This window comes from Aptenodytes patagonicus, chromosome 4, assembly GCF_965638725.1.
Source record: "Aptenodytes patagonicus chromosome 4, bAptPat1.pri.cur, whole genome shotgun sequence".
Taxonomy (NCBI): Eukaryota; Metazoa; Chordata; class Aves; order Sphenisciformes; family Spheniscidae; genus Aptenodytes; species Aptenodytes patagonicus.
The window spans coordinates 34275696-34303475 of record NC_134952.1 but is presented as its reverse complement, the minus strand read 5'-3'; the positions used below and the strand labels follow the sequence as shown (position 1 = coordinate 34303475).

Sequence of the window (27780 nt, the reverse complement as noted above, 5' to 3'; positions counted from 1 at the left end):
TTTACAAAAAGCCTTCATTTACACAACTTTTCACGTAATTTAGTTGCAGCATACAAATTTTCTCTGCTGCCAGGAATGTGGCGGATTTTGAATAAGGTTTTATTGTGCACAGCAACTGCTGCCTATCCGAGGGGTGCCTCTATAGCAGATGGCATGTCCGCTACCCTGCTTCGTTTTCACCTGTCTGTCCTTCACTTCCAGCTCTTTTATACAGAATTCTGTGGCAGAAAAGCAAAGCTAGCTAAAGAAATGGCCAAAAGAAGCAAAAAAGTCTATTTTTTTGTGATAGTGAGATGCTCTAATTCAAAGCACTTGTACATTCATGTTATGCAAAAAAAGATTTTTTTTATGACAAAAGAATTTGAATGATATACACTGCAAAGAAAATTAGTTTCAAGTGCATTTATTTTGAAATAAACAAGAATATTATATGCATATATTCACATTTATATTAAATAACTTATTATTAAACATGAGAAAAAATACTCTTAAAAACTAATCTGACACTTTCACATTCTATTTTATATTAAGTGACTATAGTTAGGAAATACATAGAAAAATGATAAAATTGTCTCAAGCCAGCCATAAAAGCAAAGTGCACTATTGCCTAGGGCAGGGGAGGAGCAAAACGATGATGGTGCTGCTGCTTCCTCCACGGGGAGGATCACTGTGAGTGGGCAGTAGTGAATGAAGAGGAAGGACGGGAACCCCTTCAGTAACTCCCTATCCTTTCTTCCCATTTTTTGTCCTTCATCACTGAAGTAGCAAATTGGGTTTTGCATATGCTGACAAGAAGCAGTGAGACAGTTCTCCGTACCAAGACGATACATTGAATACAATTAATTCCCTAAATGATCACACAGGGATTGCAGCTTATCCATGTTCTATTGTGCCTTTATCCTAATTTATTTGATTTTTCTTGTTGTCGGTAGTTTAAGGACGCCAAGGTGGAAATTTGCTAAGTATTTATCATGAAATATCGACTAACGTAGCATCCTTCAAAAGCTTTCTGAACTGGCTTTTTCTCAGATAAAAGCCACACCTAGCACATTTTTTTCCTAAGATTCCCAGAGTGGAATCTCTTAAAAAACATCTTCCTTTTCATTTTGTTTTGATTTTTAGCACAGATGAATCTTCTTATAAATTAAATATTTCTAAACTTCGGTGGACTTACAGAGATGTTATATATCTTTTCTATTCACATGCAATTGTAAGATGGTATTTGAGCAACACGTGCACTAAATACAATTTTGAGAAGTTTGCCTACAGGTATTTGGAGTAATAAAAGATTTAAAACCATTATTTTGGTTCTATTTTAGTTGTCAGACCACCAAATATTTGCCTTTCTGATAACGATTTATTGACATTAGTTTTAGTGTGTGTGTATTCAACTAGAAATATTTCAAGGCACAGATTGTTCCTAAATAGATACAGATTTATTTAATGTCCAGCGAACCTCTTCAAGAAGGATATAAGAAATATGTGTTCGCGTTTGTTTGGGTTTAATTCACACCACCTAACAATCACCTTGAAAGGGAGTAAGGAAAAACACTGCTACTGAATAGCGAAGAAAAAGTTTAGAGAATATGAAAACCAAATTCAACACCGTTTCTGTAACATCTAAACCTACAGGGCATGAAAGGTCATGGTGGCTACTGATTGCCTGTAGTCTCCATAAACTTTGTAAGGCCTAATTTATGTCTAATATTTGATGCATAATATTCAAATAATATTACTTAGTGAGTGTTGCTCTGTACTGCTGCATGCATTCATGTTTTGTTTTGGTTTTTTGTTTGACACAAACACAAGTTATTTATCTATTTTTCAGATACCGCATTCCAGAGTAGCAAATTAAACAACTGTAATTTCTACTCAGTGCCACATATGACTTCATATAAAAGTACACTATTCACAAGGAGCACATGAAGTTTTACTCTACCAGAAATATATCAGTGAATTTATATGTATGGCAATAAAATTTACAATAAATATTACAAAGGGTGTGTTGCTTAATGTGAATTTGAACATTTTGACTTTTCTTCAACATACTGCTCCTAAGACATCTTAAAATCTGTATTATTTTTTTAAAAAGATAAATTAATAATAAACATAATAGTAAGACTTGGAGAATCTGAACATTATAGTCCATACAGTACCTTTCCTAGGTAAGTACCTATCATTCACATTATAACCATAACAGCTTTACGCTTTTTAAAGTAACAGCTTTGTTAGCTTCTAAGAATTTAATTTGTACATTCAACTCGTATATCATTGTTATGCTACTTAGTGTATTCTCATTCCCAGTTTAGCACAAACTTTTAATAGTGCTCTTCTGAAAGCAAGTTCACAGTCTAAGCTGATGTGGGGCAGTTTCTCTTCATTGCCAAAACGTTTGCCTACCCAGGTCTAAAACTTATTTTTGTTTTCTTTTAAATGACAAACATCTCTCAAAATAATAAAAAATAATATTCAAAATGTATTGTTAAAAAAAAAGACTTCTGCCAATCAGGTGATAGTTTGGCGTTTAAATAAAATACATACTTAAAAGCAGTTGTAAGAGTTGATGATCACTACATTAAGTGGGAAAGAAGTCCTGTGTTTTGTACTGCACCTGCAAGATTCACGATTCACCTGGGTTAGTTTGTTCTTCATTAAGAATTCATAGGAATAAATAGTTCTAGCCAGTGCAGATAATCCTTCTTTCTTCCTTTATCTCAGCATATCTCGTCTCCGAAATTGCTTCCATAGATCTCTGAGATGTTCACTGGTTACAGTCATCACGCAAGAGTAATATTCCTTCCAACCATACTTTGGAGTCTCCTGTGAAAAGTGAGTAACATACAATTGGAAAAAGATATCATTCACTAAATTCCCTAATATTACATTAAATTTGACTCACACTCATACAAACTAGATACATGTTTTAATATTAAAATCATGAAAGATCAAATACTTCTATGGCTCAGAAGTACTTCTGTAAAATGAGGGTTATAAATCCATACACAGGTTAAATATTCAGAATGCATCCTCACCTCACAGCACACGGTTAGCATTCAACAAATAGCCTACGTATATTAAAAGCTGTAAGAAAGGATTTCCTCTTTATTCAGGTATGTACTGCTCGCTCTCTAGTTTTGTTTCTTACTTCTTCATGTCGACACTGTACTAAAAAATTCACCTCTAACACCAAATAAAAAGCATAGAAAATTATTGGTGTTCATGAAACTGAGGCATTAGCAAAAACCACATACAAAATAGGCAGATGCTATGAAAGCTTCTTTATACTAGGTTACCTTAATCCTAAACTGCACTGTAGTTCACTGACATTAATAAGTGCCCACTGAATGGAGAGAAATATCGTCCAAAGGCTGGCCTGGGAGATTCACTCTGTAGTTATCACTGGATCTCATTCTTTCTTCTGCTATTCCTAACTTCACAAGCCCGTTTTAATAGTAGGTACAGAAAGATGGAGAGGGGCTAAATATTACATCAACTGGGGAGAGAGGCTAAGTAAGGAACAGGAATTGTAATTGTAGATAAGTCAGAAGCACTTACAAGTAATTTTAAATTGTAATCCATCTTAGAAATTAAGTCCAGTATCTGGAGGTAAACGGTTACAGTGTCAAGGTGAGAGATTGTCTGATAGCTTGGTTTGCCTGAACTGAGTGAAGAAGTTAAAAATATTGCGACATGGCAGTATATTAAAACCAACCATTAGAGACTAAAGCCTACATTTCATTTATTCTTATTACTCATCTTGTATAATGAAAAAGCATAGAACATTATGCAGAAGTTGTAAATATTCAGAAAACAATCTAATCCACAGCAGTATATAATCAAGACTTTAAATGAAATATTAGAAACAATACTTACATGAATGCATAATTTAGTTGAGATTTATGGTCAATCTTATGAAAAAAAATGCATTACTTGCAAAATGCATTGCATTATTCAGAAAAGCACATTCAGTTGCTTAACCAGTGCTTTGAGATACGCATTTTTTATTTTATGAAACAGGTTCAGAGAAACGTTCATGAAAATCAGTAAAAGAAACACTGAGGTACATTAACTGTTCATCTACTTCTTTCTAACGTATGCATTGTTGTTGTATCTACTCTCAGTGTACCAAATCCACAGAAAGAACATTTTGTCCACATACTCTGCAATGCTTTCACATTTCACCGGAACATTGTCCTCCCGCCGTACTCAGGTTACGTTTTTAAGGTTCTAGTCAGTTTTAGGATCAAAAGTCTGGGTTCTGTAATTTCCAGTTACTTTTGTAAGATGAGTCAGTAAGGAGTGCCTATAACACACTTCCCACTTTATTTGCTTTAGACAAGAGGTAAGAAACAAGTCTCTTCAACTAGTAAGCAACAGCCTCTTCAGGTTTTTTTTTTAAGCTCTCTCTTATGATAGATGTATTCAACTGCTGTATAGTAGGGAAGTATGGAAATTAAAAGCTTTCAAAATATTAACTACATGACACATCTTAATGTTGCTTGACTGAATGAAGTATTTATAGAAGACAGCAATTTATTGTTGAAACATGACTAGCAATGAGGTTCTGAGTCCATGCTTGAGTCTTTCACGTCTTTCTCAAAGTGAAATTTCCTTCCCCAATCAGTCCCAAGACTCTGTTTGTAGCTATTAACTATTACTTCCTAAAAACCTTTAATCAGAAATTTAGAAGCCCCACAAAATTCAGAACATCTAGAAAAGTTATTTTAATGCAAAAATCTTAAGATTTTCAAGAAATTACTGGGACTTAAAACTTATTTTCTAGATTTACAATTATGACATATAATATTTATTTTCAATACTTTAGAAGTGACCAAAATTGGAATTATAGCTTAAGTATCTACTACAGTTACTGAGCGCACAAAGAGTTTAGCAAACAGTACTTTCAGATGGAGTTGAATCCCTCCTGAAGTCGGCCTCTAGCATCCTTCTTCGGAAATTAACTTTGAAAGGGTTTCGTTAGAAATTTCCTAGATAATGCTTCCATAAGGCATTCGAGGCAGAGTTCTCCTCTCAGCTCTGTTAGGCAGTTCTCTGCTAACGTGGTTTTTTCTGTTCTCCCTGCAGTGTATGCAAAGGAGTACCTGCTGATGTGGAGTCAGGCTGTGTGCTCTGCAGGGAGAGCAATGCAGAAAGACAAGCTCTCCAAGAACACTGCCAGCTGTTTGAACCACACAGAGCTTGTACAGTTGTTCCCCAAGGAGAGATTTTAATTATTTATTATAAGGGTATAACATTCTTTACGCTGTTAAGTAAATTGCATTACTGCAATTTAGAGATACGCAATGTACAGCACAATGTGCTGTTTATCCCTTTTCAGGGTGCAGATTCGAAGTATGGTATAACCTAAGGTACGTCTGCCAAGCATCTTAATCTCTTTCATCAGAGTTCTACCACAGAGTTTACCACAGAAAGTATATCAAAGCACAGACAACGATCTGTACATTTATATTTGGAACAAAGTAAAATCAAGAGTTATTGTATTGCACCTAACTTTGGGATGTAATTGCAGCAGATTTTTGTATTTCACATACATTTATGTGTTTTTTTTGTACATCAGACAAATTTAATTACCCAATTGAAATTGTTCAATTTCAAATCGCCAATGACTCCGTCTTTATTATCTTCTCAGTTTATAAACTAAATAGAAAATTATTATTTTTAGAATTATGTAAATTCACTTTCCCTCCACACTGTACGGCAAAGACAGAATTAGTTCTGTTCTCCTCCACAGTAACTAACTCCAAATCACTTCACATGTGTTTCGGCTGAAGTTTCCATTGCCGTTACCTGACACTTGCAACAAACTTTAATAAATATTTACAACAAATTTGAAGAAATACCGTAAGTTAAGTAACACTTTGCACAAAAAGGAACTCAGGATAGCTAACGACTGGATATGTTACTATAATTCATCACGAGACAAGGAGCAGTTGCTCAAGCAAAGAGCAGTAGCTGACTGATGTGCCTGCAGGGACGACGGAATTTTATATATTTGAGGTTTACAGTGCATTCTTGAGTGCACAGGGAACAGGTATCTGATACAGACCTTGGCAAGCTTAGGTACCGGAAGTGTTCTTGTTACAGCATCCAGGAGCTCCAAGTGGGAAGAAGAGCAGGGTAAATAAACAGCAACCTCTACACTATGTCAGTGAGGCTGCCTGTGGCCAGGTCAGTGCACTGAGAACTAACCTGGTTTCTCTGTCTGTCTCCCAGTGTGTAGTGTAGACATAGTATTATTCAACTTTAAATTTTTTTTCTTGAGAATGACTTTATACAGAGTGAACAAAATCTCGCTTTACAAATCTCCACTGTGTATTTTTCTCCCAGTTTACTCCCTCTCAAAAGATGAATGAATGAATTTATTGCCTGAATTCAGATCTCTGTCAAGGTGTCGATGTATGTAAACTTGATGCTTTTACCAGTGTCTCTCTTTTGTCACCAAGCTAATTTTATTAGGCTTGATGATTAGATATTGGATTCTTTTGTGTCACTGCATTTTGTTACACTTGGTCACATACCCTTCACTGAAATTATTAGGAAGGCATCATGACTATATAGCATTTTGCCAGTTTCCTGTAAAAGCTGTTCTGTATCTTGAGAAGTTTACAGTTTAAACAATACTTGATATGCAACTACAAGGTAGGTTGTAGCAGAATTAGTGGGGACAAAAAGACAAAATACTCCTAAAATTATTTTAAAAAAGGCATGGGAAAAGAAGAAAGGCAGTTTTGAGAGTCAAAAGTTTCAAAGAAATGAAGTTACATAAAATTAATCTAAAGCCATGAATTTCTTCTTATGTGACTGGTGAGTTGGATTACTAAAATGTTGGTTTAACTATTTCATTAGTCATTTACATTTCCCAGTACACATTCCCACTTCACAGAAACCAGATGCTTTGTTTGTTAAGACCAAATTTCCTTTTCTGTTCCTCATGCATTAGTACAATGCTTCAGTATTTGCGTTATAAAGCAGAAGTATAATTTTAAAAATGTTAATAATTAATCAAAATAATAAAGAAATAATCCTACGGATGCTAAATGTTATGTGTACGAGAAGAGTGTATGCAGACCAAATGGAACTCGTCTTCTTTCTAGGAGGACAAATCAGCTGCATAAGCCTGGACGTGCCCCAAGCCATCTTTACTGCTGAATTTCAAAGAACCAGCCTGTTCAAAAGATGTGACACTTCATGGAAAAAAAAATGGCATGAAGAGTTCCAAAGAACACAGTTTGGGGTACATGACATGCTGTGCCATGGGAATAGGTCAATAGTTTAGATACACTCCCTCTCCCTTACCTATCTTGCACAGAGGTCTACAAAAGGAAAACATCAGTGGGACTGGTGAGCTGGTGGGCTACCAGTCTGGGTAAATGGACCCCACCTCTCATCCTTACAGACTTAGATTTTCCACTGTGCTGGAAGCCAGCTATCACCCCAGGTAAACAGGATCCAAGAAACTTCTGCTTAGTGTACCTACATTCCTCACTTTCCTGCCATGCCGTTTCAGAGTTAGGGAAGAAAGATTTAAACCAGAGGCCCAGCACGCTCAGTGGCATACAAGTGCTCAGAGAGGCATATGATAGGAAAGAGGAGGATTCAGAAGGTCAGATGCCAATATGCTGATATATGGAGGCATCTGAAGATGGTTATTCGACAAGAAGTCTCAGCTTAATATTGTGCCTCAGAATTAAAAACACCAAGGGAACGACAGTCAAACCCTTCTGGCTCAGAAGCATGAGATGTGCTGGCTACTCCACAAGGTCCACTCACGCCAGACCACTGGCCATGGGGCCTTGTTCGTCACAGTGTACATCTCTTTGTTCCTCCCCTCTGCAGAATAATACATCTGGGACCTACATAAGCTGTTAACAGCCTTCATAGCAACTACTGCAAAGTCTATAAATATAAACAGGAAAAAAGTGCTGGCACCAAAACCTTAAACTGCAAAGGAGCAAGCTCTTGCTTTATGTAAGAAAAGAAATATCTACTAACACATTTCCACTGTATCCATTGTGTGACAAACAGTTTCACAATATGGCTACAGAATATGCACACCTCAGTTTTTATACTGAAACCCACAGTACAATCTAATTGTAAGGATGGATATTCATGTAGTGGATACGCAGAAACAGCCATGGTGGTCACGTGTGGGCACAGTGCCAATTTTTGAAAATTGCTGGTATAGCATTAATCGAGCCAAAACCACATTATTGTTTTCAAAAGTCTAACTGTATAAATCGAAGTAGAATGAAGTTACTAACAGTCTCTCAGGAAGAAAAATCTGCCTCTACAATCCTCATTGGTAAATACTTATTAGCTATAGGTACCTGAGAAATTATTTGAAAAGTGGTCACAAGACAGACAGAAAACAGCAACAGAAACTATGAAAGAATACTTTTCCTGATTTCAAACATAGTACAAAATAGCAGCTGGCTTACAAAACAGTGACAGTGCGACTCAGTCATTGCCAACTCCAGAATAAACTTCTATTGCTTCAGTCAAAAACACAACGTGACGCTTTGAGCTACTACATTGCTTACAGTCAGATAACCTATTCCTGAATTTTGGAACGGGAAACAAAGCAGTGACAGTTCAACATTCAGCCATTCCTGCAAGCACACCAGCACAGTCAGACTGGGCGGCTAACACATACCGTCATTTATCTGCTATAGAGTTCCTTCCTCACGCAGGATTTGAAAGTAGTATACCTCTGTATAGGTTTGTAGCCCTGTGGAGCAGAAAATGGAGAAGTGCGCAGATGCAGACAACATGTGAAGGCAGCCAGAGGTAAGCGTAAGACAACGGTATCATGAAAATACAAAAAAATGGCTTTAAGTGACGAATAGCTAGAAGATACAGTATAGTATGTGCTAGGTAAAATGTTTATCATTAAGTTCCAAATCTTTCAGTTTAAAAATGGAATTTATAAAGGAAAGGGAATCTTCTTATATATTTTTAAATTAAAAAAAAAAGAAAGGAAATAACTATTTAAAACCAAACAGCAAGCAAAAATAAAGCTTTTCATGTCTGCACATTTTAATAAGTTTATTGCAATACTCTGACTGACCGCTTGATGGCAGCTTAATACACTAGTTTGTTTCAAACTACTAAAACCAAAAAAAGTTTCAGATTATAATACTATATTCCAGAAAGAGAGAAATTTCATTTGATAAACTCTTTAAGACATTTACTTTTCCAAAAAAATATCTAAAATATATGTTAAAATGAATATTTATTATGTTCCTGTAAGGGGTAGCACCTGACCTTCCTCAAGTTTGTAAGTTTATGGCTAAGCTTTTAAATAGGACAAAGCTGGTAGGTACTGACTGCCCTTTCAGAACTCCAGTTTCATTGGACTTGTCTAACTCTTTGCTCTTAAATATGTTTGCTTTAGTCAGACTATATAAATACAGAATGCCCTTTTCTAAAATACATGGCCCTAGTACCAAGCTCTGTGATGCCCTCAAGATTCTTCTGGGCATTCAACTTTGAAAAAAGTTGAATTACTAAGTATAAGATGTTAATTGTAAAATCATACTTCAAATCATAGGCCTATTTTAAACTGTTATTTTTAGATGCTTTTAGAGTGATAATCAGAGACTACACTGATTTGGGCAGACATTAATTGTAGGATACCTAACATTAAAATCAGGCATTTAGACTTTATGAACAGGTTCAAATTTCTTACGGCAAAAATTTCCATGTTGCTACAAAATACTGCATAAGCAGAAGCTATAATGTTCTTTTATCTGTATAATGGAACTGACCAAATCTTCATATGGATTTGAAACACAGTTATTAACAAAGAAAAGGTTAGTGATTTGTTAGTTTTGATTTAGCACAAGACAACATTTGAGCCCTCCACATTGTAGGAGCAAGAGGATAAACTTTTACTTGTTCTGGCCACACTAAATACTGTATAAATTTTAATGTACAAACAATAGGAAGCAATTAATGACGCTTTCTGCCAATTTGTTCTGGGCAAAAGGTTCTTAAGTGTTTTTTTCTCTTCATTCTAAACCAAGATTGGGGTGGCTGGGGGGTGTTTATTAAACTGAAAAGGCAAATTTTTGCAGAGTTTTTACTACTACCTACACTTGGAAACATCAGGTTTGTGTGACACTTACGAAAACTTACTGGAAATTGTAATTCCTAAGTTTGATACTGTAATTGTCTTGGAATACTTCTGATTAGAGAAGAGAATGCATTTTTCTGAATAATCTAACAAGTCTGCATGTAGGCATGTCTGAATATAACTGAATTATAGGACCAAATCATGATCATCTCCTATGCAATCCAGGAGATATATCTAATTAAAATTAGACATATCATTTATGAAAGACTGTGGTATTCTTCTGAACATCCTTGGCTATTCTTTATAGTTAATTTACAGTCCACTGGAATATTTTATAGTGGCCTAGGCAAAAGAAAGATACGTGCATAAGACTGAATAGTACTGGATGACTGATTCTTAAGGATTATATGTAATTTCTGTCATGCATTTTGTGAAATAGAAATGTGTAATACATTTACAAGAATTACTTAGTAAGCAGACTGTTTTCTGGTTGAATTAACATACACTGCACACTTACAATTAGTAAACAATTAAAACATATAGCTGAACATCTTGAAACGGTTATGAAACAATCATCATTCCCACACCATAATAAAAGGAATTGAGGACCAACAAGGAAGTAAGTTTGTTACAAATACAGTGGTTGTTATCCACATTTTACGTTTGATCATAATATTACAAAAATAACAAGAAAACAATTAGACTCAACACCACTTCACAGAGAGTTCTAAAATTATATTTAGGAAGCTAACTAAAAATGACTACAATTATATTACAGAAATAACATACTGAAATGTGAATTTAGGAACCATAATACAGTTTAAGATTTATGTCTAAGGGATTAGGTTGTCAGTAAGAACAACATTTTACATTTAGTTAAAAATGTTAACACCTGTCATATGAAGAAAAAAAAAGATGACTTTTATTGATCATACTCTAATTAAAAATTTTTCTGTTACTATAAAATTCCCCTGTACTACACAGAACCTGAAGAGGGCAGCAAGGCCTATACGTTCACCTAAAAGGCAAAGCATGATTTACAAGCTTGTTCCCTATGAAAATTTTCTGCAAGTGATTTCCTGCCCTCTAGCTTCTCGTAATTTAATGTATTAGATACAGGGTTAAATTATCAAAGGCAACTTTGAACTAGAATATAGCATTGTTCAGCACCACTTAACTAACTCTTTACTTGAAAATTAAAACTATCTTCAGCTGCAACTCTTTCCAACAGTCATTATCAACACTTGGTATTTTAAATAATGTTTTAGAAGAGCCAATGGTTGACCTTTAACTAAACTGCCTGAGTTTGAGAGACAAAAACTCTCTTTTCCCTGGAAACAACCCAGACAAAATTGCTACCCTTGTTAAAATTCTTAATGCCAATCTGTCAATCACACAATACAGAGGAAATGACAGTATGCAGAGGACTTCTCATCTCCAATTTGGTTTGTGTACTATAAAGGTACATCATGTCCTCTATGTATTGCTTTCTAATAAAAAAATCAAGAATTTAAGAAGGAATTTATCTTACAGACTGCTTCAGGATTTCCGTAAAACATATGTCTTTAAACATACGCACTGTTGGTTTGCAACCTACTGGTGCTACAGGTGCTAAAGTAAGCACTGGTAAGTAGTGAAGTCAACTAAGATAACTATAAAAATTAGAATCCTTACCCTAAATCCTCGATTGAGTCTGTCTTTCATAATGCCGATAAATTCTTTATAACTCAACTGGTCATCTCTGTCAACGTCAAAAATCTTGAACACTGTGTTCACCAAATGTGGTGAAAGCTTCACACCTGTGGCTACATACACAGCACGTTTGAATTCATCTGCATAAAGAGAACATCAGTAGAAAAAATAAAATACATGAATTTAATCCTACTTTGTGGACAACATATTATGAAATACAAGTAAACTTTTAACTTGAGTTTTCACGTTAAAACACTCGATTAGGATTGAATTTCACAGTTCTAAACCAAGTAGTTCTGATATATCAACTGATATAAAATGACACTGCTTAATTGGTATCAATTATTTTACACAAAAGATAACAGTCCAAATACTATACTATGTGTAGTAACAAAATTAGAAAATCATATTATAATTAAACCTATGTTACATATATACTGATGGCATCTACTTAATTGACACAAAACAGAACCTAAGAAACAGAGCACAGAGAAAACAGTACGCTCCTTTGGTAAGGCCACATGAGGTAGGACTACGCTGGTGTTACTGTGTCAGACCCATGAAGATACTATTTGAGAGCACACAAATCTGACCACTTCACATATTCGTAACCTTGCACTCCCCAAGCATCTCAACTGTTGTATTAAGGATTTTAGTCAGTACACACCTGCCTAGTTTTTTCAGCACCCACTTACTGATTTGTTCAAAAATCTGTCTAATCCCTCTTCGGACCTTCTGACACTGTTTCCTTCTACAGCCTTCATAGAAGGCCAGATTCCAGACGCCCACTGTGTAAAGAAATGCTTTTGTTTGCTTTAAACTGATCTCTTACTGGTGTCATCAAGTACCTCCTAACTCTTGAATTTTAGGATTTGGTGACCAACTATTCTGCATTCAGCTTATCCACCACTTACATGACTTTGTAAAGCTTTATCATATCTCTCATGATATGACCGAGCCTTCTCCTCTCAAAGCTGGAGTCCTAGCCTTTTTAGCCTTTTACCTTAGACATTAAAACTACAAACTAGGAATTACAAAACATTTTTGTATTTTTGTCAACAGTTCTGTATCTTTATCAACAGATTTTTATAAAAATGTAAATACTTACCTTGACCTATAGAACGACTTGCAAAATTATACATTTGCATTGCAATTGTAAAGTCTTCTAGGTTGTTCAAGAATTGGAAAAATGATCTAAACTCATCAAATGTGATACCCTAAAAAATAAAAGAACAATATGCACCATAAGAATTATCAGTAGTGATGACAACTGAATAAATAAACCTTGCAGTTACATATGTCTACTTCATTTAAGAATAGATACTACACCCATTGAAAAAAAATAGAGATTTGTACTGAAAGTCAATAAAGAATTGGAGTCTCCTGAGGAATGCAAGGTGTCTTTCCTCTTTGCCACTGCAACGGATAGCAATTCTCACCCAAAAAGCAGTCCAAAATATTGTTCCATTGTTTAAGGCAATCTTTAAGAATTCCAGGATTATTACAATACGGCAGTTAGTATTGAGAATAAGAGTCTAGGTTTGTATGAATACTGGAATATGTTTACTACTGAAAACCTGCAAACCACTATTATATATATGTGAGTGTGTGCGCTCACATAAATACATTGAATGAATTCATAAATACATGTTATGATCTAACTTAAGCTCTGTACTTTAAGGTGAAGTTTTTACATATCCAGATTTAGACCCCTAGGTCTCTTCAGCTGATACTCCCAAGTATCAAGTATTGCAGGGTTTGTCCAGCTCTTTAAAAAAACCTTTTGCATTTTGACCAGACTTCAGAATATCTTCTGTGAAAGTTTCTCTGAAAGTGCTGTTGTTAAAAGAGCTTATTTTTTCTTCTTTCCTTATGATATCTGTTCTGCTTTTCTCTCATCTTAGCTACAAATCCAAAGACCCGATAAACTATCTCTAAATCAATTTTGAAAGAAACCTTAAACAGAGACTTTGAATTAAGCCAGGACCATTGCCTGTATCTCATTCTCCATGGTCTGTCAGCCATTCTGAACATGGGATGGCATTCTTTGTCAAACCTTGATCTCCCTGGCCTCCTTTAACTATCATTCCTGGCTATTCTTCTGTCTGCTTTCATCCTTTTATCCTATTTAACTATGTCTCTCTGAAAATAAACCTGAAGACAATAGAAAGACCTGTGAATCTTTCTGTTCAAACTAGTATCTTGACCTATGTCTCTCCTCAAAGATATACATAGTCATTATGGTATGGTGGAACACAGAAAACATACTGAAGTAGGTTTGTGGCAGAGGAGAAAATGGCAGAGGTTGGGCGTAAACCCATACGAGACAGCAAGTACTGTGGTGAATGTGGAGAGAAACGTAATACTGTTAAAATAAAAGACTTCAATAGGCCTCGACCCACTTGAGATGTAAACTGCTGCTTAAGTGATCCTACCTAAGGTCTAGCTAAGATTTATAAACTGTTTGATTGGAGAGCTTGACCCATCTCCATAATGAATGGCTTTTCTCAACAAGCATATTTGTTCTCTGTTTCATCCTTTGCAACTGGGAGGAAACTCTCAAACACAAGCAGAACCACCTCCTTAATTCTCCTTTAAATTTTATCTTAAAAGCTTAATTTACTAATACTAACCAATACTGTCTTCTTGGTTCGTTGCATTTGACATCTAATTGTTTATGTCCAAGTTCTGTTTCCTGCACTCTGTTTAGGCTGAAAACTCTCTGGGACTGGCATAATTTTGTCACGTATTTGTGAAATACCTAGATCGGTGAAACTTCAGTCCCCAACTAGGACCCTCAGGAACTACGGCAAAATAGCAATAATAGAAAATGGCCATCAAAGTCTTGAGCTGACATTTTTAGGTTCACAACGATTTTTAAAAATCTTTAATTTGCACCAATTTGTCTGTAAAGATTCTGAATGTGGGAGATACTGTAAGAGGTCAGGCTACTGCAAAAATCCTGGCTCTTTCCATGTAGCTAGAGAGGAGATGATCGCATTGTACTGTCTCTCTCCTCTCCTAGGACCATATTTTGTTCTCAACTGGTAACCGTAATAACAACGTGTATTTGCCATATGTTTTGCATTTTCACATAGGAAGTTATCTACATGTAGATATCCCAGAAGCTTCCTACTGGAAACTATTTATTTTCTATGTAAAAGGAAACTGACTTTTTTATTTATTTGGACAGATTATATTTTACTACAGCAAAGAAAACTGTTATATTAATGCACCAACGCTGTTAAAAATGCATAGACTTTCTTTAGAAGCTGATATTTGTGCGTTCAGGATGCCAGCTTAAATGAATCACTGCTTGGCATCTAGTTAGTAAAAGGAGGAAAACATCCTGTGAGCAGGCAGCATGCCAGCTGAATATTTTAGCATGACTACAGTATGCCAAATGATCATCATGTTGCTTTAGAGGCTTCTACATACAGCGCCACAAAAGATTAACATTGCCAACTGTGAGAGTAGCTGCCTATTACTTTACAGGCTAGACTACTTTTTCTTCTAAATGGAATCCTCTGGTTTGTATTAGTATTGCAGCGTATCACTGTAATAAAATAGAGAGTACATTTGGTAATTTTCGAATTGTAATGTTATTGCAAGTGTAAAAAAGTGCAAACATATGAACAATGCCTCCATGGCAATAAGAGGCAAAGTCCCATTCTCAAAAGCCTGTGGCCAGTCCAAGAGATGTCACAGGGATTTACTTTTTCCACTGTACTGACAGCACATTTACAAAGCCAGTGATATGGACCTATGGAAAATGGCAATGTCTTGTTCTACTTAATGGAGGTATAGCATATGGCATACAGATATACGGCACTGGTCAAATGCCAGGATATTCCCAGAACGCAGCATAAGCAAACATGTAACTGAGTGACACAGCTTTCTACGTCGAAGTTTTCCTTAGCTGATGGTCCCATCAGAGATCAGAAGAGGAAACTACTGTGGAAGACTTGCTATCAGAACAATGGCATTGGAAGACTTAAGAGATGGAGAGATGAACTTCAAAGAATACTTCCTTGTGTTTAAAAGAAAGTGTCTGTATCTATATTTACTTAATCAACTTTACCTTTGCCATTCAAAGAAGTATTTCTCTATACCTATGACTGTCATTATTTTTCAGTTACCCAAGCGATACTTACATCATTGTTGTTATACACGCCCCAAAGTGATTTTTTTTCTTTTTCTCCGAGATTTCCATACATATGGAAATCTTGATTTCACCCTAAACAAAAAACATCTAGGAAACATGCAAAAGGAGCTTTTCTGTTGCACTGTCTTGGCTTTGAATATTGAAAGCTGCACAGACCTTTTAGAGTAGTTAGAACTGAGTGCCTCAGCGGCTAGACCGGGAACTTGGAAAGGGTCAGTGAGCAGGAACTCCGATCCCAATCTTACTGCTTCATCTTACACCTAATCTGGTGCAAAAGAGACAGCCCTGCTTTCCCTTTCCGCTCCCCAGCTATATTTATCTCTCAGTGGATCTAATTGCTGTACAACCACAGGAAGAATCAGATAATCCAGATATGTGAACAGAAAACTGTTGATTTTTGGAGTGTGTTTCTATCAGGTCAGCTGACTGATCTTACTCTGTAGACTGAAATTACAATGTAATTTCTCAAATAAAAAACCCAAAAAACCTGTCCAAACCTATTTATTACTTTTCTTCACAAGCTCTGCTGTCAATGCTATCAAATTATATAGCTATTGAAAGAATTAGATTTCTAGGACAGATTAATCTGATCTCCTTCTGTAAACACAAATAGAAGGAGTACATCCAACACATCCCTTTATTTGAAGGGCTACTTTTAACGTTATCGTATCGATTACCATTGATGCATAGTTGCCACTACATTTCTCTCAGATACACTTCTGACAACACATTTGTTGTTAAACAAATGAAGGACTACCTACCTCATGACATTTACTGTTTTTACTATCTTTTCTATCTCTTCAGCCATTAATAAGAACCACATACCCATCAATAACTATATACAAGTCATCCATTATTAAGACTATAAAACAACTAGATAAAGGGTGTCAATGTTATTTCTGAGGAGGTGCTATTCCATTGGCAGTGCAAAAGAGAAGAAAGAAAAAAAAAGGTGTTTTAATGCCTCGAAAGCTGTTCTTTGTCAAGTCTTATAGTTTTTGCTGTTTAAACTGAGTTTTCATGTAATATAAAGCTTTGTTATCTAAACTTCAAAAATATTACTAGCTAAATCCCATGGAATATAATTCTATGCTATTTACTCTTCTACTTTTTATTCAGCAAGTAATCTGAAAAACATGACACACAGTTTATGATCAGAATAAAATCCTGGTGCTAATTAATCCAGCGACAGAATCTCGTTCAGTTCAGGCTATGTTTTCATCTTGATGACACTGGGACTGGATGCTGTGGCCCACTGCTGTCCTAGCAAAACAATCACCTTTTCTTCAGGAATCCTGCAGCGCATGTTTTCCAGGTAACTTGATGTATTTTCCACATTCGTATACCTCAAAAGAATATGGGCAAAGTCTTCCTCACTGATGGTGTTCATCCCGTTAGAGTAGGAAAGGAATTCTATCTCTAGAACCTCAGTTTGTAGGTTATCCATAAATCTAAAGCACAAACATAAATATGAAGAAATAGCAATACTTTATATTTCTACTATTCATGTCCTTAAAAGACTCATAGAATATAAAGCCAAATAGCATTATACAAATTAGTTCCCTTTTCGCAGCACTGATGGTAAATTTGGTAAATCCCTTATCTATGTTGACATATTTTCTAATCAATACAACAATCTTAACTCAAAGATGAAGTGTTTTAGTAAGGATCTAAATGACTTAATACTTAAATTTCTAATTTACGTCTAGTTTGTGTTTGCTTAATTTTCTTCTTCAGTGGGTCACTGTTCTTTAGTTTTATATGCTAGACTGAAAATTCCATCATGGTACTAAATGAATTCCCAAAATTTATTCCCCATATAGTTACTTACAGATTGCGATTAAACGTTACCTTTCTCTTTTTAACAAGCTAAGTATGACAAGCTCTTGCAGCCTTTCAATTTAAACTTTTTTTTTTTAATACTTCACTATTCTTATGATATTTCTATAAACTCTTCCCAACTTAAGAACATATTTAGCATATTACGGACACCAAAACTGGATAAAGTAAAAACCAGCTATATATAAAAATGAAATATAACTTCCCTGATTCTGCTTGATGTCCTAGTTATACAACCAAGGGTGAAATTAGCTCTCTCGTCCCAGTAGTACGCTGGGAGCTCACGTTCATCTGATTGTCAACCACAACCTGTAACACTTCCCTGTTACAGATTCCTAAGAGTTCCCAACCTGTAGACATTGCATGTAACACTCCTTCCTAATATGTAACTTGACTTCTAAGAACTATGGGGAGCTCAAATCAAAAGGAAGTCTAGGCAAAAGTATAAGTGCAAGGTAAACATACAATAGTTATTTCCCTCACCAATCCGTAGTTTAATGATTTTTTGATGTCTGCTAGGTTTTGACCTCTTTAGAATTCACAACATCTTACAGCAATAGATAGACATTTTAACTAGATGCCTTTTGAAAAAGTAACTTCTTTTCTGGTTCTTGTTTTGAACTCACATCATGATTTCACTTGATGACGCAGTTTTCATATTATGTGAAATACTGAATATTTTTCATGACACACATAATTTTAAGGCAATATATTTTGCAAACATCTGATGGATTAGAATGCACAGTTAAGTGATAACTATAAAGACAATAGGTATTGGGAGTATTTACTGTGGAAACAATAACCAAACACTGTATCTTTTTCAATCACCCAGAAACATACAGTTTTATGGCTCTGTTTTTATGGCACTCTCCCTATGTTTTTAAATTCTATTTTAACTGGCATAATAATTATGCCAACAGCTTCCACTGTGTTTTCACTTTTTCCCAGAAGAAGCTTGTTCTAAGAAAAATATCTTCAGAAAAATCTTTACATTTAAGTACATGCCTAAGAGCAGAGATGCACACCAAGCTTTTTTAAAGCACTGACAAACGGGAAAAAAATAAAAATAATTCAAAACCAAGAAAAAAATTCCTATGTACCAATAAGGACAGGGTTGCGGTCTAACCTCTCCACCCCAAACAAACTACGCACACAAGTGCTAACAAAATTTGCAAATGCATCAGCATTAGTACAGGACTTTTTATTGTTGCTCCACTTACTGTTTTATTTTGCTCTTTGTATATATAACACACACAAAGGGAACGTAAACTTTATATACGTCTGCATAAACTATGTGTATAGTAAGATAATACCAATTAATTAGAACAAGCATGCAAGTATTTTTTTTACAAGGAATTAATAAAGTTGAGACTCACCTATAAAAATCTTCAAAGTTCAGTTCAGCTTTCCCTTTCTTGCCGAAAAAGTGTACAAGCAGCGTAGTATCTGACAGAGAACTTGAAATATCATCAGCACGCTTAAATATTAGAATAAAAAAAAATTAAAGGCCATGATTGGATCAGTTACAGAAGTATAATCTGAGAATGCCTATCATCACAATAGACCCTTCTATTAAAAGAGTTTGTGTTTTATGTTCACAGTCTTAAAGAAGACGCTAGTATTAAAATCCATTAATTTAGTCATGCAATTTTCACACAAAATAGCATTAGGCTGTTAATTGCATTTAGTAGAAAACACTTAAAACAACAATATAATATAATGGAAGCTGCAATGAAGGGGGAAAAAGCATGAAAAATAAAACCAGAAACTCTTGAGAAAAAAAAAATGTTCTAGTCAGTTGAGGTAAACCATAAAAATAACTCCCTTTGTACACAATCTCTTTTCCCTTCTACTATGCAACGACAAAGAAATTAAAGGAAGTTACTTCATATATTCTTATTCTATATTTCAAAATTATTAAGTATGGGATTGTATTCCAAAACCACTCACATTAGTCACGTGTACTTTATATGATTCTTTTGTATAAGTAGCAGATGACTACAGTTTATATTTTATTGCCCAAATGTATTTAAAACAACAGAATTGTAAGAAATTTTGAAATCATGAAGTAATACCTTGACTCATTCTCTTAAGAATGTTCCTCATCTACCCAGTATGGGGTCTCTGCATCAGACAGGAATCTTTGAACATGTACTAATACTTTTTCCTTAATAAATAACTATGAACTTTGAAGGCACAGAATTAGAATAGTAAAACCAACTAATTTTGACCATTTGTAATAGCAAGAATTGTAAATAGGAAGACATGCATATAAACAGAACTATCATCAGTGTATAAACAGAAGTAACTATCATCTGTGTATAGTGATTGTGCAACGTTCCACTTTTTTACTACATATTCATTACCCTTAACTCTCATGTACGTGCATTGATTTTCTCTCTTTTACAAAGAAACTCCTGATATACTGAAGAGCTAGAAAAATAATTCAGTAATATAAGGCTCTTAAATAAGCCATAGTATTCCACCACGGCAATGTCCTTCTGGCATTAATGTGCATCTGCCAACATTTGAAATTCAAAAAGTAATATATTTAGTCTCCTTGCTGCACCTGCCTAGGGAGAACCTTCTGTCCGAGCTTTCATTTTTCTTACAAAGACAAGATCTTATGAAAAGCAAAGAGTGGGAGCCAGTGGTTTCTGCTCTTCCTAGGTACCTACCAGCAACACCGTATTTTTATGGAAGTGTGCCTGCCGACTCTACTGTTAAAGTACAAAACAGAATACACAGTAGAGAAACCTAGTAAGTATTTGGGAGATGTAATAGTACTAATTTATCACCATAATGATACATTATAAACCTATGGGATTTACTGTAAGTATAGAAAAATGTTTATACAGATCTATAAAGATCTGCATATACAAACCTGCAAGCTGCACTCAGAGTCCTTTAAGTCTGACTTTACTTCTTAACTGAAGAGGCTATAAATTTATAACAGACGGAGAAACTCTAAATGAAGAACCTCAGAAGAAATTTTGAACAGTATGCAGTAGTTCAACATCATGTACCATGAAAAACCATTTCATATCTACATTCTCTGAAATATACTATATTAATTTCAAATTTACATACCGATTTGTAAAAAAAAGTAAAATGCAATATCCATTAAGAGTATTTATGTATCAACAACAAGGGAAAACATGAGGCAGTAACAACACAAATCCTTTCCTTTCAACATCCAAGAACTAAAGAAACGAGAGAGACTTTTCTGTACTTTGGTATAATCAGTTTAGAATTCTCAAGATTGTATTTCATGTACTCTAGCTTCCTCTTTATTCTCATATTCTTCTCCAGGGAGAAATAAGATGACATAGTGTATATATAGGTAGAGAGATATTTCATGTCCTTCAATTAAGACAGCTCTGCTCTTCGAGCGAGCAAACTAATTCAGAAAAGTAATCACTATTTGTCTTTTAATATTGTTATCCTCCACTACAGGACACAATATACTGAAATGCAGATACCCTGATTTCTTATGTCTTTTAAGCAATTAAATCCCTAAGCACATTCAAACAATTTCCCTCAAGTACACTGAAAAGATATCAAATGTTAAATTACAGCCTTTCATCTTGCAAAAACATTTCAAAACCTTAGACTTAGGTTGCATTCATCCATATCTAAAGAACCATTTAAAAAAATACAATCTGTACGTCTTTTCACAATTCCCATTTGGTCAGCCTCACTAAATGAAAAAACCCCAAACAAAAACCTCACCCCAGAAACTCAACCCAGTATGCTTCTCTGCAGAATTGCAGGCAACTGAAAACTATTCCTGTGCTCCTTCTGCACTGAGAGCATTATATAAATTCTCTCTCTTAAGGGGTAAGCGTAAAAACAAAAGCCTTAATAATTTAAAACTATTATTTATTGTTCATAATAAAATGAATTTTGTATTTTAGATCAGTGAAAATGCAACGACCTCACCTGTTTCCATATATACAAATATGAGACTCTATTTTGATCTAATACATTTTGAAGTCTTTTAAATGAGAATAAAAACCTGCCTCGCTTCTCTTTACCTTTACACTAACTGCAATACAAATACAGGTAAAGAGACAAACAGGAGAGACAAGTGTTTCAGTCACATTATTGGCTTGCTGCATAATGGCAACATCTTTTCCTCTCAATTTCCTAACCCGAAGAGCAGTAAATCTATTTTTTTATATTCTGCAGAATTCATTTCAAGCTTTTGATTAAAGAGGGTCAACTAAGTTAAACTCGTGAGCGATGGTCCACTTGTAGCAACATATTCTGAGAATGAAGTATGCATATTATGCTTTGAGTTAGTAAAAGCTTTCTTACTGCAAGTCCTTGATTTTTCAATAGTGATAATAACCCTACTGATTTCCAGTTTCATTTAGTAATTTAAGAATAAACCCACAAATGGAACTCAGTGGTAAATGGCATATTCCAACAGGATGGTGGAGTTGCTTTAAATTAGGAATAGCAGAAACAATACTGTAAACTGTCCTAGAAAGAAACCGGATGTGATCAATAACTTCTTTTCACCCCCAAAGAGACCTTGTAAGTTGATTCTCGTAACAATGAGCCTTATTTACTCTCCTTTTCAACTTACACAAGGCCTTCTCAAAAGGCTATGAAACAACACAGACTCTAGTGTCACCTAGCTTTATGCCACTTTCTTAGTACAGATGGCTGTAATATCATTCAGATGTGAGAGTACCTGGGAGAGATAAGCATATGTATGAAAGCCAGCCGGCTCAAACTTAAATCAAGCAAGATAAAGATGATTATGGTGAGAAGTGGGAAATTCTCAGTGGAGCAAATGAAGGATATACAATTTTTTTCATAAAATGAATTAAAAGAGAGCAGAGAGACTTTTTATACATTTTACAGACAACTTAAGTCAATGTTTAATATAGCTGCTTCAATTACATTGTCGGTTACAGATACTAGCCTGAGGCATCAGACGTAAAAATCTCTCTTCAAATTGAAGGCATGTAGACATTACCAAACTTAAGTCCATCTATACTTAGGACTGAATTCATGCCAACTAACTGTAGATTAAGATGACAGTTAATTTGGAAAACTCAGTGCCCCAAGCTCCTTAAATAGTCAATGAAAAGAGCAGTCCTCTCTCCCTTCTGTGTCTCCCTTAGCTGACTAGACAGGAAAACTGATGTTCTGGGCTTTAAAATTTGGTGGAATAAATAAGGACTAGTAACTGGACTAACAGCTCAAGAGCTCATCAGTTTAAAAGCAAAGAAAGAAAGGCTGGGTATACTGCTTTATTGCAGGATTACTATGAATGTATTATGACTATGAATATTGCTATAAATACTGGTCCAAAACTCAGTTCTGTAACGCTACATTTTGTTTTGTTCAAGGCAAATGAACTCAAGCTGACAGAGGTACAGAGAAGGCCTATTTGATACCTGGGAAATGTAGGTTCTACCTTAAGAGAAAAATCAAAGACCTTGTTTTGTTTAGCCTACGATAATTAAAACTGTGGGCTATGACTGCATTTATAAACACAACCATGAGTCAGAAGATTAACACTAAAGAAGACAAAGCCCTACGAAAATTAAGGGACAACAGACTGGTATAAAGGGACTATGAGTAAATTTAGCCTGGATATTAGAAAAAGTCCATCTAAGTCCCCAGGTTATTCAATAGCTTCTGCAGAGGAACAGCAGGGACAAAACACTAATTACTTTTAATGTGGAACACACGTTGCTTATGAAGCAAAGAAAAAGATTGTTTTACCCTGGAGGTCCGTTTCAGTTCCATGTTCTTTTCTCATTATGATCCTGCTTATGAAGCATGGGACTTGAGACCAGAGAGTCAATGGGGAGTTGCTGTATGTCCTTTAATGCCACAACCAGCAGAGCAATCACCCTCACTGTATGGGGCACAGAATAGCCTAAATGATCTAGTTTTCTAACCCTCTTAAATGATCAGTACAAATAAATGTCGTTCTCAATTGTCTGAAAGCATATCGTGAAACAAGAATCTGATTAGAATTTAAAGAACTATGGAAATTAATTTTGACAGCACAGTGATATTGCTAGTCCTCCATAATGATCGTGTAATATTCAAAATGTCTGTTTTGGTTACCTTAAAACATTTCTGGTTCAATCAAACAATTAAAACAATCTTTCGCGACACTTTTTCTGAAGATAAGCTTTGGTAACATACAGAAAAAGCACATTAAAAACCTAAACGTTAAAAGCTTAAAGAGCTGCAACTCTCATTAAAGTTGTCACATCACTAGACCAAGTCTAAATGACAAAGGTTTCCTGAATTATTTCTCTAACTGTGAAATATTATCACTGTTAGTGTCAGAAAATGTTTTTTACAATACAGACTGAAAAGGACTCGATCTTCCAACTCTTTCAAAAGGTAACTTTGCTTTTACTTGGAAATGACGACTTTGAATTGTCACACTGCATAGAACCAAATCAATTTCATCCGAGAACTTTCAGGTTTAAAAAAAAAATAATTAAAAGAAGAAAAGAAACAAAGTGCATAAAATAGGAAAACAAACAAAACAGAAATGAATAAAATAGCAGTCTGTTTATGGACCAGAGACAGAGGTTGTCTTATACCTCCGCAAGGTCCGAAAAGAGTGCTTGGCTTGTGCTACGTCTCAAAGTATCCCAATAGCTTCTGGGGACAAGGTCCTCTCCTTCTGTTTTAAGAACCTGCAGAAGTTTCAAGAAGCACAATTGTTTGAAAACCAAAGAACAATAAAACAACTGCTTACAGACTTTAAAATCTTTTCCAACTGATCTTCAAAAGCATGGCTTGATTCTTTTGCTTCTACACAGAGAAATCTCTACCCAGTTACATGACATTTTGTAAATGAAAGGAACACTAGTCTATTACAGCTATTTGCTTATTACTCATAACTTGGCTGTGCTAAAAGTATCACCAGACTCCGCTCTCCCAAACAAAATAATTTAGAGAAAATATTTATTAAAAGTATACGTGAAAATGTCCTCTAAACTCAGTATTTTGCTGTTGTTTTTTGCAACAACTTTTTTGCCAAAAAATATTAATTTATATCCTTATGATATGAAATTTGTTTTCCCGTTGGTCAAATATAAATGCTACCATCTAAGTAGTTATATAAAATTAATTTCATCCCATTATCGGGATGACATCCTTGCAACAATAAAGAAAAGCAAAAAATAAGCCTAGTAAGTCCAACTTCAACTGTAATATACTTATCAAGAGAACACTATGCACATCTGATGATCAAACTTACCTTGTTTAAATAGAAAATAAGCATTTAATCTCTCCAAGGAAAATACGCTTACCTTTTTGCTCTGAAATGTTTCATATATGGAAGCCTGAAAAATCCTCGCTTATTAAAATAGGCCTTCCTTTATCTTGCAATTAGTCTTGGAAGATCTATCTAATACATTCCCCCGGCCCCGCCCCCAAAGAATCTAGGGGAGGTGATCATAAAGACAGCAGAAGACTATCTGAACTCGGTTAGGGTTACTGCAACTGAATGAATTTTCCCCTTTCTCTCCAGAAGTCAATGTAAACTAGGTCTTCTACTTTCAGGGCTTCCCACTCATGTCCATCTGGGCACGCAAGACAAAGACAGAATGAGTTTAGTCTTCTAATTACAAACAAAAACCATTTTTTTTTTTGAGTCAGCACATACTATTCTCTTAGACGATTTACACTGATGTGACTGCTGTATGATGTGTAAAACCACATTGTTATCATAAAGAATACTGTACCGAGCTGAAGTTTTATTGTCTCTATGTATTCCACATTATGTCAATCATAGAAATGTAAATTTAATTCTTTAAACAGTTGAAATATAGTATGATTTCTATTTTTCTGTTTTCCCTTAATGTTCTTTAGCACAGTATCTCCTCAGGTAACAGGTCTTCAATATGCTTGCAGTACGTCCAGCAGTGATACACAGTTACATGAGTGAAGATATTATTTAAGGGCTCTTATCAATGTAATGGGGCTCAGTGCTTATGGGGCCGTCTTGTATTGATTTGCTTCAGCTATATTTTACATGTTTATAAAAATGCACCTGTATATGAATGATTACGTAAATTTGCATCGTATACAAATAATGCTTTTAGTACTACAGAAACAATATTTCAGCAGTAAGTCAATATGTAATTAAAAAAAAAAAGATAAAAATGCATTAAGATATTTAATATGAAATGTGTCTGGCTGCAGAACACCGCAACGTATTTGCTGGGAGGAAATATGCTAAATAATCTAAAATTTTTTGCAACTTGTGTACCGCTTCTACAAGTTCTATCATGTACTTTCTCCACTAACCAATTCAACTCAGCTCTTTCTGTAAATTGTCATCAAAGAAACATGACAAACTACCAGGAATTATACCCATGCTTAATGTATATTATATTTTTGTTTCCTTTTTGAAAAATTCTGGTTTTATCTTTCTCTTAATTTGGAGTAACAGTTCCTACATTGTGGCCACAGTATCCTTATATATAACTCCATTCAGTCCTAAATCGCTAAACTCGAAGAAATTGGTTTACTTCAATGCGTACAGGATTAGGTCCTTAGGGCTTCAGTTTTTCTCTTACAATTATTTATCCCTTTGGTATTTTCTGGGTCATGTGCATGAACAACACCTCAATCCTTTATCCATAAAATACAGTAATATAGCTATTTTAAGTATTCACTGAATTTGTTCTCTTACTGGAGATTTACTTTAGCCAATGGAATTAGTATTTCTGGGCATGCACATTTTATTTTCCTTACATGCATCTCATCGTAATTATCATGTTCCGGTTGGCATTTGGCTAGTAAGAGCACTCACGCAACACATGCTGAAGTAGTCTTAACACACAACTGCAGTATGCACCAGAACATGACTTGAAAGAATTAACCTATGCAAATGAAAAGACAAAAATATTTAACCTATTTCAAACTTCACTGTATACACCCTATGGCTTATAGACCTTGACGTTTCTCAAAAAAATCAGAACTGTTTTGAAGGATGAAGTGAGGAAAAGGGCCCAACACAGCACTTTGGACTATCTCAGACTTTTCACGGCTGCATCTCCTTGGTCTTGAGTATCTTCAACTCCTCAGGACATCAAGGGAAACTGAAAAGGCTGCTACAATTCTTGTTTCAGTAGGAGAAATAGAAATCAAAAATATCAGTATTCTGGGGTGGGGGATTTGTTGGATGCTGTGAATTCCCATACATCCGAGTCTCCTTTGCGTGGAGATCTCCATTCAGGTTGTAGGAGGGCAGGACAAGATGGTGCACACCTGGGCATCATCCTGACACAGAGTTAGGATGTGGCTGGAGTGGATCACGTCTAGAAGGAGATTTTTTTGCTAAAGCTGAAAATTATTATATGAGTAGGAAAGCCTAACTAGTTTGGTTTCAGTTTAAAATAGGAGGCAGCACAGGAATACAGCAGCCACCGTACGGTACCTTTCACTGCAGTAAAGCCTGATCTAAAATCCATTGAATCATAAGGCCTCACATTTCCTACTACATTATTCTCACAACATTGCAGCATCTACATCATGTCACTGCACCTTTTCATTCAACAGACTTCCTTCCTGCATACTGCCCAAATGGTATGTGCTAACTTCACAGGAAGTAAATCTGTGCATTCCTGTGAATGATTATATAAAGAATCGGACTTTAAAATTGTAATTTCACTAGTTATCTAATTCTTGTAGCTTCCCTCCCCTCACTTTGAATATGATAATACTCATACCAAAACAAGTTTAATTCTTCTATTTTAACATCACATCAAACGTTTTAACAGCAGTTTTACTCCTGCTGTGATCCAAAAATTTATCAGGTCAGGGTGAAGACGTTCAAAACCCCAGAAGATCTCTCTCTTGCCGATTCTCTCTCGCACTCCTCAAAAATGATTGAAAATAAGTTTACTGTCACCTACATAATACAGGGACTATTTTCTGTAAAATCCTATTCTAGTTCAGCACTGAAATGTCTTATTTATTTGTTCTGTAA

General features: G+C 35.1%; 1 protein-coding gene across 2 annotated transcripts in view; it reads right to left on the bottom strand.

Moving 5' to 3' along the window:
- Positions 1-387: 387 nt before the first annotated feature.
- MICU3 (mitochondrial calcium uptake 3) overlaps positions 388-27780 on the bottom strand; it is a 58253-nt gene continuing 30860 nt past the window's right edge. Inside the window, exons 8-14 of one of the 2 annotated variants that reach the window (XM_076336313.1) lie at positions 24380-24475; positions 19169-19269; positions 17233-17404; positions 12897-13005; positions 11771-11928; positions 8675-8749; positions 2733-2820 (exon numbers count right to left, since the gene is read on the bottom strand). In XM_076336313.1, the coding sequence (XP_076192428.1) occupies positions 8681-8749; positions 11771-11928; positions 12897-13005; positions 17233-17404; positions 19169-19269; positions 24380-24475 (705 nt within the window). In that variant the 3' untranslated portion in view covers positions 2733-2820; positions 8675-8680. Of the gene's footprint in view, positions 2821-8674; positions 8750-11770; positions 11929-12896; positions 13006-17232; positions 17405-19168; positions 19270-24379; positions 24476-27780 lie in introns of both variants that reach the window. The other variant, XM_076336311.1, reaches the window with a different exon arrangement.